The 13,259-nt window shown below is 44.6% G+C and overlaps 1 protein-coding gene across 14 annotated transcripts in view; it reads left to right on the top strand.

The window, feature by feature from the left end:
• The window catches only part of LRRC56 (leucine rich repeat containing 56), a 123,976-nt gene extending 113,812 nt beyond the window's left edge, over window positions 1-10,164 (top strand). For all 14 annotated transcript variants that reach the window (XM_068260295.1, XM_068260294.1, XM_068260300.1 and 11 more), the window contains 2 exons: window positions 7,568-7,898; window positions 9,867-10,164. In XM_068260295.1, coding sequence (XP_068116396.1) covers window positions 7,568-7,898; window positions 9,867-10,053 — 518 coding nt within the window. In that variant the 3' untranslated portion in view covers window positions 10,054-10,164. The remainder of the gene's footprint in view (window positions 1-7,567; window positions 7,899-9,866) is intronic.
• Window positions 10,165-13,259: the final 3,095 nt, after the last annotated feature.

The following is a 13,259-nucleotide window of genomic DNA, read 5'->3' as shown; positions in this document are numbered from 1 at the left end:
GGAGTCTGTGACAGAGGACAATTCCGCTGCAAAGGGGAATCGTCAACAGCCGTAACCTGAATGGGGGGTCTCACGGGAGTGAGTAGTAGACCCAACTCCTGAGCAAACTCAAAATTCATAAAGTTAGCCGCTGAGCCGGAGTCAATGAAAGCTTCAGTGGCAACAGACCTATCATCCCATGTGACAGTACAAGGGAGAAGCAATTTTTTCTCTTTAAGGGGTGAAGTTTGTGTGCCTAGGGTGTCACCCCCCACTACTCCTAGGCAGACCCGTTTCCCGCCCTGTTGGGGCAATTTCGCACCCTATGCCCTGCCTCTGCACAGTATAGGCACAGTTGTTCCGTCATTCTCCTCCTCCGCTCCACCTGGGTCAGTTTTGATCGACCAATTTGCATTGGCTCTGGTGGAGGCAAGGCCGGAGAGGACGAGACAGACGGAGTTGCGGTTACTGGGGATGCTACAGCTGGTACAGCGTACGAAGTCACCCTGACCCGGTGACTACTCCTAGCCTGCCTCTGATGGCGTAGCCTGCGATCTACGTGAATGGCTGATGAAATGGCCTCGTCAACTGTCTTGGGCTCGGGTACGGTCAACATAAGATCGGAAACCTCTTCCGACAACCCAGACAAGAAATAGTCCATGAGGGCAAAATTATCAAATCTCGAGGTGACTGACCACCTACGGAACTCTGCCGCATAATCCTCGACTGACCCTCTGCCTTGCCGTAAGAGTTTGATCTTCCGCTCTGAGGATGCCGCAAGATCAGGGTCGTCGTAGATTATAGCCATGGCCTTAAAAAATTCCTCTACTGAGGTCAAGGCGGTAGCGGGCAGGTTGTATGCCCAAGACTGGGAATCTCCAGTCAATAAAGTTTTAATGAAAATGACCCGTTGGGTCTCAGTCCCCGAGGATCGGGGTCTTAACTCGAAATATGACAACACTCTACTCCTGAAATTCCGGAAGTCAGACTTGTGGCCGGAAAACTTATCAGGGACAGGCATACGTATGTCCTCACTGTGAGGGGATCGCACTGAATCAACTGATGTCTGGAGGGTTCTCACAGAGCCTGTTAAGGCATCAATTAAGGCTTTGTGCTGGCCTAGTGACTGATGAATGCTATCCACCGAAGTGGCAAGCACAGTCAGAGGATCAGTGCGTTCCATCGGTATTTTGGGTCTGGCGTTCTGTAACGATCGGTGAAGCACAGAGAGGTCTGATTACCGGTGACCTGCAGCGTCACGGGGAATACAGACGTATACCAGATTATATGTGATCTGCAGTATCACCGATAATCCAATATACTGGCTAACCTCTGTTCACCTGAGTAGAGTGTAGTGTTTGGTGTAACAGTAACACAAAAATGCCGAGGCCTGGGTGCAGCAAGGAGAACTGCACGGATTCCTTCCGCAGACCTGAGCTCTCCAAGACGGGAGGAGTCAGACTGACAGTAGGAAGGAAAGTCCGAGAGTGACACTCAGGAAGAAGTGTCACTAACAGGACTGGGAACCGCCTCCAATCGTGAGGTCGGTTCTCGAGGTCGGACAAGCCAGGTCGTACACACACGGACAGATAAAGTACAAATACAGTAGGCAAAGGCGGAGTCAAAGTACAGGCAGGGTTCGGCAACGGGGTATCAGATATATCGGGGTACAAAATCAGGAGGCAGAAACAGAGTCTAGGAACGAGCCGAGGTTCGGCAACAGAGTATCAGAAATATCGAGGTACAAGGTCAGAGTTCAGGCGGATAGTCGAGGCAGGCAAAAGTCATAACAAATAATCACAATCAAACTAGTACTTTAGCTATCAAAATCTATCTAAGGGCTGGTGCACACCAAAACCCGCTAGCAGATCCGCAAAATGCTAGCAGATTTTTAAACGCTTTTTTTTATTTTTATGAGGCGTTTTGCTAGCGTTTTGCGGATTGCTGCTGCGGTTTTCAGTATAGTAGATTTCATATATTGTTACAGTAAAGCTGTTACTGAACAGCTTCTGTAACAAAAACGCCTGCAAAACCGCTCTGAAGTGCCGTTTTTCAGAGCGGTTTGCGTTTTTCCTATACTTAACATTGAGGCAGAAACGCATCCGCAATCCAAAAAATGCCTCACCCAGGCATTTTTCGTTTCCGCAAAACGCCTCCCGCTCTGGTGTGCACCACCCCATTGAGATACATTGACCAAGCAGATCCGCAGCCGCAAGCGGATCTGAAAACGCCCAAAAAGCCGCCCGGTGTGCACCAGCCCTACGTGTAGGATTACAGCTCCTGCTGGTCCCGGCACACTTGAGGATCTGACTACGGATCTGGGTGCTCCCACATGTGTGATCGCAACGCCAGACGAAGCAAGAGTGAACAGCCGGCAGTATATATGCACCTAAGCATCCCCTGCACCTCCCAGATTGCTGGACCAATGGGGAGCGGAGTAAAGAGTCAGCTGACCTGCCTGATCAGCTGACTCTCTCCCGGGTGTCATAAGGCCTGCTTGAGTGCGCGCGCGCGCGCGTCACTCTAAACTCTGTGGGACTACGGGTCCCAGCCACCGCAGCCCCGCTCAGCGGTGTCTCTGCTGCGGGGACATGTGCGCGAACCGACCATGGACCCAAAACACACCATATAACCAATTCAGGAGAATCCATAAAAATTGTACTGATATTCATAATTATGAAATGCAATCTAAATTACTTACCCAAAAATTCACTGCCCGGAAGTACCCCAAAAAATTAATCCGTGATGCGTGCCATAAGGCTAAATTCTCCACATCATCTCACCCACTTCCTACGAATAGTACTGATAACAACCCACCCCCCAGATTCATTACTCGTTACAGTAGAGAACATCAGGGCATAAAAACTATATTGAACAACAGATGGGAGATTCTATTACAGGACCCCTTTCTCAGACCCATCCTACCACCCAAACCTCTCATCACCTATAGGAGGGCACCAAACCTCCGAAGCATACTTGCCCCTAGTCGACTATGAAATCACCATACTAAAGCTGTCACCAACCCAACCCCGTCCATGCCTGGTTCTTGGTCATGTAATCACCCACGTTGCCTGGCATGCTGTTTTGTAACCAACACCCCATCATTCAGTTCCTCCATCACCAACATACAGTATCCAATCAAGAAATTCATCTCCTGCCAATCAAACTTCGTTATCTATGTTATTTCTTGTGCCTGCCGTCTCCAATACGTTGGCAGAACCACACAAATAGCCCGTAGCCGCATTGGCCAACATAAAAGAAACATATTGAATAAATACCCCATGCACAGTGTCTCACGTCACTTTCACTCCGAGCACCATAGCAACCCTGACACATTCACCATAACTTTAATCGACACCATTAATGAAACAGAATCTGATGCTCATAACAAACTCAAAAAACTCGAGATGTACTGGATCCAGAAGCTAAAGACACTGGTTCCAGAAGGGCTCAATGAAGTCTTGGAAAAAATATACTGATCCTATCCCAAATATCCGTTATACCTTTTAGCTAGTCCTCTCTTTTTAGCGCAATAATTATCAGATTTTATTACTTTACGTGCTATATTTTGTCTGAATTGAATTTAATTGTAATATCTAATTCATATTTTATTATCTATCTTTTATGTTTCATATATCATTTTTTATTATATTATTATATGTTATATCATGTTTTAAATATTGATTTTATGGTTACTACTTGACAATACAGTGTGCGTTTCCATAATCTTTGCAATTTACAAACATAATGTTCATAATTAATATGCAACACTTATCAGTTTTTTTGTATGCTTTTGAATTTAATGTTCACCATTTCCATAATGCATTTGTCTATTTTTGTTTACCTTCACACTGTACAGACTTATAGGTACCTAATTTATTTTACCAAAAGTGTGCATTAAAATCTTCACATCGCTCAACCACTATTTTTAATTACCTACACATACTATTCTGAAATTGGTCACTAGAGGGCGCCAAGCCACCCCTCTTATTTATCAATACTACTCTGCCACACATATGGCAGCTTGTTACTGCTTCTTACAATTGTGCCTCCGCTAAGATGGCTACCTGGGTCATTAGTGCACATGTGCACACCTATGTTACTTAAACACACACCCTTTTTTCTTTTAATTTAATGCACAGTTATCGGCGCACCCTTCCCATACATCTTATCCACTGCCGGTGCGACTTTAACGGCACATCACACAGTCCATCTAATTTTTTTGCTGTCTCATTCCTGACGTCACTTCCTGATTCACTGTGGCATCTTCCCATTGGCTCCCGTCCATTACCTCCTCTATTTAACATGCTAAAGCGTCCTCAACCAGCACAGAGGCGCTCAGTGTTGATGATACTGGCAGATGGTAATTCCTATCTTTCCTTTACCTCTACAGGCACATTTTAATACCTTTTGGGTACTATTACATATTGGTTCTAATTACTAGATTCCATATTCAGTAGTCCTTTTATATAAGCTTAATCTCGGTTACAAATCTTTGCTATTGTATTTTATTTAATTTAAACGTATAATTCACTGTGCGATTCATACTTTCACTAAAACTAGCAATAGTTTGGATACTAATTCCTGCCACAATCCTCTGTCAATTGTATGTTTGTCGAACACAGGTTTATGTATAGGTATGCAAATCTATGCAACGTATTTTATGCCACTCTTGAGGTATATTCATAGCCAAATGAATGCACTTCCTGTCCACCGTGGCCTTTTCCCATTGAATCCTGCCCATTACCCCATCTACTCTGTCAACTGTATTTTGAACACAGGTTTATGTATATGCATACAAATTTATGCAACAAAATATATATATTTTATTTAATTTAAACGTATAATTCACTGTGCGATTCATACCTCCATTAAAACTAGCAATAGTGTGGATACTAATTCCTGCCACAATCCTCTGTCAATTGTATGTTTGTCGAACACAGGTTTATGTATAGGTATGCAAATCTATGCAACGTATTTTATGCCACTCTTGAGGTATATTCATAGCCAAATGAATGCACTTTCTGTCCACCGTGGCCTTTTCCCATTGAATCCTGCCCATTACCCCATCTACTCTGTCAACTGTATTTTGAACACAGGTTTATGTATATGCATACAAATTTATGCAACAAAATATATATATTTTATTTAATTTGAACGTATAATTCACTGTGCGATTCATACTTTCACTAAAACTAGCAATAGTTTGGATACTAATTCCTGCCACAATCCTCTGTCAATTGTATGTTTGTCGAACACAGGTTTATGTATAGGTATGCAAATTTTTTTTTTTTTTTTCTCAATAATCTTTGCTATTGTATACCACAATTCTCTGTCGATTGCATGTATTTCAAACACAGGTTCATGCATATGCATGCAGATTTATGCAACGTATTTTTATGCCACTATTGAAATATATTCATAGCCAAATCAATGTCCGAATAATCAGAATGAATTTTGCCAAAGCACTACATTTTTATTTACTCTATTGTCTCTGTTACAGCTGTTTACTCCTATCTGTTATTGCCTGATGAAGCGGGTTTGTATCCCGTGAAACGCGTTGCACTTTATTTGGAGTAGCCAATAAAATTGTTTTGACTGAAAATCCACAGTTGTGTGGTCTGCTTGGAGGGGGTGAGTCCACCACTGCCTCCTCTATTACCAAGATGGGTTTTTAAGTTCTTTTAGTGTTTTTTATCCTATTGGCGCCTCTGTTATCCTATTATCCATATGCCTTGTGCAGCACCTCCCCTCTTCCATGTGTTGCTCCCGATTTGCAGCCTCCTCTTCCATATGCAGCAACCCTTTTTCCATGTCTTGCCACCCCACTTGACCAGCAGCCACTCTAGGCCCAAGCCTTTGTAGCCTTTCCAGAGATCTGGTCATGTCTTCAGCTGTACACCTATCCATTCACAGGCAAGACATTTGTGGTTTGTAGGTTATCTGTTTAGAAAGTCATGAGATTACCTGCCTATGAAACACAGTTGTCTGTGCCAGCATAGTGACTGACACCAGCTTCCAGACAAATTCACAGATCCAGGAATTCACCTGGATTCTGTGGATTTATCTTATGCTTGGGTCAGGGTTTCCGGTAAGACTCTCTGGTATATCATTCCAGAGTGCTAGAGTGAGGATTCAACGTTTGCATTGTGATATCAGCTTCCACCCATCTATTGAATACAAAACTGAGTATAATTGAGGTGGACAGTGAACTGTGCCGCTAAACAAACACATGTAAGAATAATTTCTATTCTTCACCATTGTCACAACCTCTGTCACCTCCCTTTGCATCATCTTTAGCTAGGTTTTTCTTTACTGTAAAGCTGGGAAATGTACTCTTGTCTCTATTACGCCTACTTTGGGAATTACATGGTCAGACCTGACTGATCCACACACCAGCCCAATCCATAGACGCAGCATGCTATAGTTAAAGGAAATGAACCATCACGTCTGTTGTTTTTACACTCAACGCTCAAGATATAGTGAAAAAAATCGCCTTTTAAAAATCTGTCAAGTCAAAATGAAGGAAAAAAAAAAAATTTTGTTGTTGAAAATGTTGTTTTGTTTTTATGTATCTATGCTTTTATATTTGTTTCAAATAAAGCCCCTCCCATCCAGAAAAAAATAATACCAAAATTGCCCAGGTTGAGTACCCTACAATGGGACTATGATCCAAGAATGGGGTTCACCAATATAAGCAGGAGGAATGCTCTAGCAATGACAAGTGTACTGTATATGCTGGAGGCAATGAAGCAGTTCATGTTCCATAGATATGGTGATCACTCATTTCTCCTGATGTTTCTAGTAGCCATTCAACATTTATGGCTAACTTTGCCACATTGCTTATTATTCTCATTGTTGTTAAACTAGCAATAAACATTTAAGAAGAGTCTAATGGCCCGTACTCACGGGCTGCAAATGTTGCCTGTCGCCAGCACACGTGAGCGTGTGGGCGACAGGCCGGCGACAGCTCCTCGCCAGGTCCCTCCGCGTACACACGCGGAAGAGGGACCAGCGGTGAGACGGAAGCTGTCGCCGACGTTCCTCCTCCCCCCGCCGGAAGCTCCATTTACCACAATGGAGGTTGCTGTCGCTAGTCCGCGTACTCACGCGGACTAGTGACAGTTGCGGGGGAGGTGCGGCGGCGACTGTCGCCATGCGATTGAAACTTTCAATCGCATGGCGACGGGCGACAGTTCGGGGTGCGCGCGCGCGTGACGGCCCATACTCACGGGCGACCTGTCGCCGCAACACGCGCGCGCCGCGTGTTGAGGCGACAAAAGTCCCTCGTGAGTATGGGCCATAACATAGAATGAAGCATTCAAATGAGAAATGATGACCTTGTGCTTGGTCCAGGTCGCTGGCCGACAAAGCAATAAGACCACTGAGTGAAGATGATAAAGATTAAAGTCAAGAAACAGAACTTTTAAAAAAGTCAACTATCACATCTCATGTAGGTCTATCACCAAAGGATCTTATTAATCCAGTGCTAATAACTTGTAAATACTTGTAGTTCAGCAATATAATGAGACAGAAGATGAGTGATCTCCCTAGGCTAAATATAAAAGGGCTATTCTTGTCTCGACAGGTCATCTTGGAGAAATGACTTTACAGGAAGTTCCACATCAGCCATCCCCTCCAGTTACACCACACCCTCCATCCTCAGTGAGTGGATATTCCCGCCTCAACAAGGGAGCAGACGTAAGGGCCAAACGTTTGCTCAAAGGCACCAATCAGACTACAAGCCTTCCTGCAAGGGTTTTAGCAGCGAGTACATACTTAGGAGATGAGGCTTTTCTCCTTACAGACTTGGATGACAAAACCAATATGTCCCCAACCCTGTCACACAGGAAACAACATACAATGATCGATAGAAGATCTGGCTCTAGACAATCACCAGAAGGTTTTATGTATCCCAGGTGGGTAGTCAGATGTCTGTATGAGATAGCTTTCTGAACAGTTGATATCAGAACATTAACATTAACTTTTATACTAGACATGATTTGCTGTGTTTTGTGATTTGTTTCCAATCCAGTTTTCAGCCCCAACGTAAAAATAAAGGACGGACAACTGAGAACACATTTTGCAGGTGTTAAAATCAAGGACATTTTTTGAATAGTAACCTATGCCCGTCATTCCCTCTGATAAAAACTGATTAAGTGGTAGCCCTTGGCAATCGGCACCAGCAATCATTTAATAAGACCGCACATACTCTTGTATCAGCTGGACCTTCACACAGCTGTAGCTGTGTACACAGACCAGAGACACTCCAAGTCCGTTAAAGATTTATTGCACAGTTCATAATGCACTGCCTCAATTACAGAAGCAGCGAGGCAGAAAACACAGATAAGCAGAATGTACATCAGCTCTAAATAGCTACGACAAGGTAATACCATTCCTACCTATAAACTAAGGCTACATCTTATATACAGAAAACTCTCCAGCTTAACAAGTGTTAAGTAGGCACACCGCACTGTGGGTGTGTGACAGCTGTCCATCACATTACAAACATTCTATTGGCTTCCAAGAGAATGTGATGGACAACATACCTACTATGCAGGTCCAGATGCTCCAGACCATAACTGGAGTTCTTCCAGAATTCTGGGAAATTTATGTTTATTTTCATGCGGTAATGTGTTTACACTTCTAGTCCCTGATAGTGCCTGGCTGTTTGTGCATTTGAGTAGATAAAGCTCAATGGCCTTCCACAAAGCATTCCAGCGGTTCTGGAGGTGTGTTTAGCTTTTAAGGGTAGAATAGTTAATTTGCATATATTCAGCAGTGTTGCTCTGGGAGACATCTCAAGCTCACTCCAACCTGAATTATCGCAAATTCTTTCTGTTTTAGGAAAGCAAACTTTTGTTTTTCTTAACATCTTAGTAAGGGGGCTTTTAGGACCATTGTAGTCCCTTACACACTCCAATGAGTTCTGGGTCACCATGAGCTTGCTGGTTAGTCTGTGCCTCTCGGATTCACAAGCCCTACTCCATAGAGCCAAATTAATCCATGCCATGCACTGATGAGGATCAAACAATCCGAAACAGTCTGTATGCATGTTGGATTATTATGGCTCTGTAAAAATTAACAAGCTGACACATCATTGCATTCCAGCGGTTCTGGAGGTGTGTTTAGCTTCTAAGGGTACAATGGTTAATTTGCATATATTCAGCAGTGTTGCTCTGGGAGACATCTCAAGCTCACTCCAACCTGAATTATCGCAAATTCTTTCTGTTTTAGGAAAGCAAACTTTTGTTTTTTTTTACAAAGCATGATGTACTACTAAAATGGTCAGAATTATGGTATGTTTCTCTAGAATATCTCTTAAGGGAGAACTCTGAATATAGTCTTCTTGCTGAAACAGTGGTTCTATAAAGTAAATGAGGGATTTAGATTGCAAGAATCTGGAAGATTCTTACATCCTGCGTTATACATGCATGGTAGTGTTTTCATATTATTTTGCATGATCTGTGTGCAATAAATGACCTTTGCTTGGATGCTTTTATGTGGTGGGTGGGCAGGTTCCATCCAGCTTTCTCTGCAAGCTTTGCTGTCTGGCCACAACCCCTCCATTTGTCACATCTTTGATAGAGGGGAGGGTGAGAGGCAGCCTGTGCCATGTCCTACATCCATACAATGTTGGTGGAGAGAGGGTGAATGACAGTTTTCCTAGAAGGTAAATCCACACCCCATGTCAAGAGAAGAAGGAGGAGCTATAATTTATAGCATACATCTGTCATTATCTAACTGGCATTATTTGAGCCAGATTCCCATCCTGGCAGCAGATGAGATTGTTCATCTCCAGATGACATTCCTATTTTTCTATTTTTCTTCTTTAGTGTCAATACTGGATAATCACTTTGTGAAATCACTGTATTCTTCCTGTCTAGGTCTACAGCTGAGGGACCAAGATCTACATTTGTTCCTTTCCATCAACCAGTCATTCGCTCCACCTTTAAAACACCTGAGAGACCATCCCCACCGCACATCAGTCGCCCGGTTACAGCAAACAGCATCTTACAAAGACTGCCAAATAGACCGACTCTGCTAACAGCCAGCAAAACATCCAACAGATAGACTGGCATATGCTGAAAGGGTATTGTGACTGTGCTCCTTCATATACTACAGGTTGTAGTGTATGGGATTGTTCCATTCTTGCTATCTCTATATGCAAACAAGATGAATCGATGTGCTGACTACTTTTTAACTGTTCAGGGTAAATTAAGCTTCCAGATAACTTCCTCTGGTATCATTAGGGACAGGGAGTAAGGATTCTTCTTGCTACGAGGTGCCTAGACAGCAAAAACAACAAACGATAATTGTTTGGTTGTGTAAAGAAAGGTTAGAAGCACTTTTAGATTTGATTTCTTTTGGATCCCCACTGCAGAGATCCCATGTCTTCCTATAGTTTCATCTGAGATTGGAAGTAACGAGAATCTCTTAAAGTGTACCTTAAAGGGATACTGTAGGGGGGTTGGGGGAAAAAAGGTTGAACTTACCCGGGGCTTCTAATGGTCCCCCGCAGACATCCTGTGCCAGCGCAGCCACTCACCGATGCTCCGGCCCCGCCTCCGGTTCACTTCTGGAATTTCAGACTTTAAAGTCTGAAAACCATTGCGCCTGCGTTGTCGTGTCCTCGATCCCGCTGATGTCACCAGGAGCATTCTGCGCAGGCCCAGTATGGTCTGTGCCTGCGCAGTACACACCTGGTGACATCAGCGGGATTGAGGACATGGCAACGCAGGCGCAATGGTTTTCAGACTTTAAAGTCTGAAATTCCAGAAGTGAACCGGAGGCGGGGCCGGAGCATCGGTGAGTGGCTGCGTGGGCACAGGATGTCTGCAGGGGACTGTTAGAAGCCCCGGGTAAGTTCAACTCATTTTCCTCCGACCCCCCTACAGTATCCCTTTAAGCCAAATAAAAAGGTGAAAATTGAATACTTAGTTCAGCAGAGAGAAGCCTTGGATAGTCCAGAGATTTTCCCCATCTGCCTCAACTCCATGGATCCAGCGTAGGAGCCCACTGAACATATTTGACAAAGGCTTGTCCGGTATGTTCAGAGGGTCCCGCTTCCATCTGTGTACGAGCCCGACCACATAAGTATGGCCCATTCTTGCACCTGCACAGTAAAGTGGTGCTCGCAAGCAGACGGGGGCATGGCTGCAAAGAAGAAGAGAGTACTGGTGAACTGCAGAGGGGGATGGGGGAATAGAGAAGTCTCTGGATCATTAAAAGGCTTCCATCTACTGAAGTAAGAATCTAACTTTTCCTTTCTTTTTCGTCACACGTTTCAGACAGTAATACGAGCTTGTGGACAAAGTGTTTGTTTATTGCACTTTGTTTTGTGTTTCTGTAGCACTTTGGAAGAATCTTAACCACAAAGTTTGAACATCAACCTACAGGTACTTCATTTGTATTGCTTTTTTTTTTTTTTTTTGAAAGATCAGTTGTCCTGTTATAGTGTGTTTGAATTCCTTGTAAATGTAATTGCTTTGCTGATTGGTTTAAATTCATTGGATGGCTTAAACTAGGCAGTATTCAAACACAAATGATTTTTGTATGTAAACATACAGAAAAAGCAGAGTCAAAAGCAAATGAAATGCCAATTTTCATTTGCCCAAAACAAGGTGGTAGAGATTTTATCCATCACCATCTCCAAAACAAAAGAATATTATTTGGAGCTGGCTTTAAATTGACCCTGTAGCCAGGAGATAGAGATCGTCATATGTCTGACTGCCTGCTGCTGTGTCAGAATCCCCCTCTGTGGCCAGTAGTCCTGATCTGCATTCTTGTTCTGTATTCATAGGGAGGTGTCGGCTTTTATGTGAACAATTTTTTTAAGTAGCAATAAAGGATCCATCCCAGCATAGAGCTGCCGATGAGGCGGGGTAAGGCAGGTTCCTCAGGCAGCGGAAGTGGGGAGGTGGCGCCCGCCTGGCTGTGGGTGGGGGGCAGAGCCGTGACAGGGTCCTCCAGCACCCAAGGCTGAGACACCAAAGTGCGCCCCTCCATCCCTTCCACCCCAGCCGTCACACACTGATTGCTATTAGACTAAGAGGTGCCACAGGGCCCACAACCTCCCCAACACCTTAATATCTAGTTATCTGACTTGCAGTCACTGCTATGTATCCCCTTTTCTTATTTCTTTCTGCTTCAAACACAATTAGGAATGACAGCTGAATGAATTCTGCGCCCCCCTCCTACACTGCGCCCTGAGGCTGGAGCCTCTCTCGCCTCTGCCTCGGCCCGGCCCTGGTGGGGGGGCGCCGAGCTGGAGGGGGGAGCGGCCAGGAAGGGGGAGCAGCGGACACAGCAGTAGTAAGGTGGGTCAGAAACCCCCGCTCTCTCACCTGGGGCTCCCCCGTCCGCATTCCCCCTCCAGCTATTTGCGCAGCATTTAATTTCTGTCAGGCAGCGTGGGAAGCAATTACTCTACTACATGATCCAGCACTGCGTTCTACTGCTCTCATCACTCCCTGCAATGGCACCCACTGTACTTCCGCAGTACAGTTGGCGGCTTTGCAGGAAGTGATGTGAGCAGTGGAACGCAGCGCTGGATCACAGAAGTAGGTGAGTCATTGCTTCCCCCACTGCCTGACAGAAATTAAATGCTGCACAAATAGCTGGAGGGGGAGCGCGGACGGGGGAGCCCCAGGTGAAAGGGGGGGTTTTGACCCCCTCCCCTTACTACTGCTGTGTCAGCTGCTCCACCTTCCTGGCTGCTCCCCCCTCCAGGCTACCTATACTGGGGGAAATTATACTACCTATTGGGGAGGGGCGGCATCCTCACAAGTTTGCCTCAGGCGGCAAAAAGTCTAGAACCGGCCCTTGTCAGTCCAATTAAAACTGATATTTCTGTTATAAATGTTAACTCATCATTAATTATAGTGACAATGGGGTTGATGCACCAAATCGAGGTAATATTGTCGTGCACAGACATTGCACTGCAAATTTATCCTTACTATCAGCACTGTGTACTGCAAGTTACGCTATTAGCGCAATCCACAGTACTACTCAACTAGCGCTACTGTTGCAATGGTAATGCACGTTATTAACTACTGTTACCGTTTATAGCGTGCAATACCTTAGCCGCAGTTGCGCTAGTCAAGTACTAAAGGTCATGCTAATAGTATAACTTGCGGTACACAGTGCTGATAGTATAACTCGCGCAGTGCCGGGACAAGGTCCTCCAACACCCAAGGCTGAGACACCAAAGAGCGCCCCCCATCCATCCCACCCCAGCCATCATACACTGATTGCTATTAGAGTAAGAGGCGCCCCAG

Source organism: Hyperolius riggenbachi, chromosome 11 (genome assembly GCF_040937935.1).
Source record: "Hyperolius riggenbachi isolate aHypRig1 chromosome 11, aHypRig1.pri, whole genome shotgun sequence".
In the NCBI taxonomy this organism is placed as follows: Eukaryota; Metazoa; Chordata; class Amphibia; order Anura; family Hyperoliidae; genus Hyperolius; species Hyperolius riggenbachi.
Note: the sequence above shows the minus strand (reverse complement) of the source record. Positions and strands in the feature narration are given on the sequence as shown.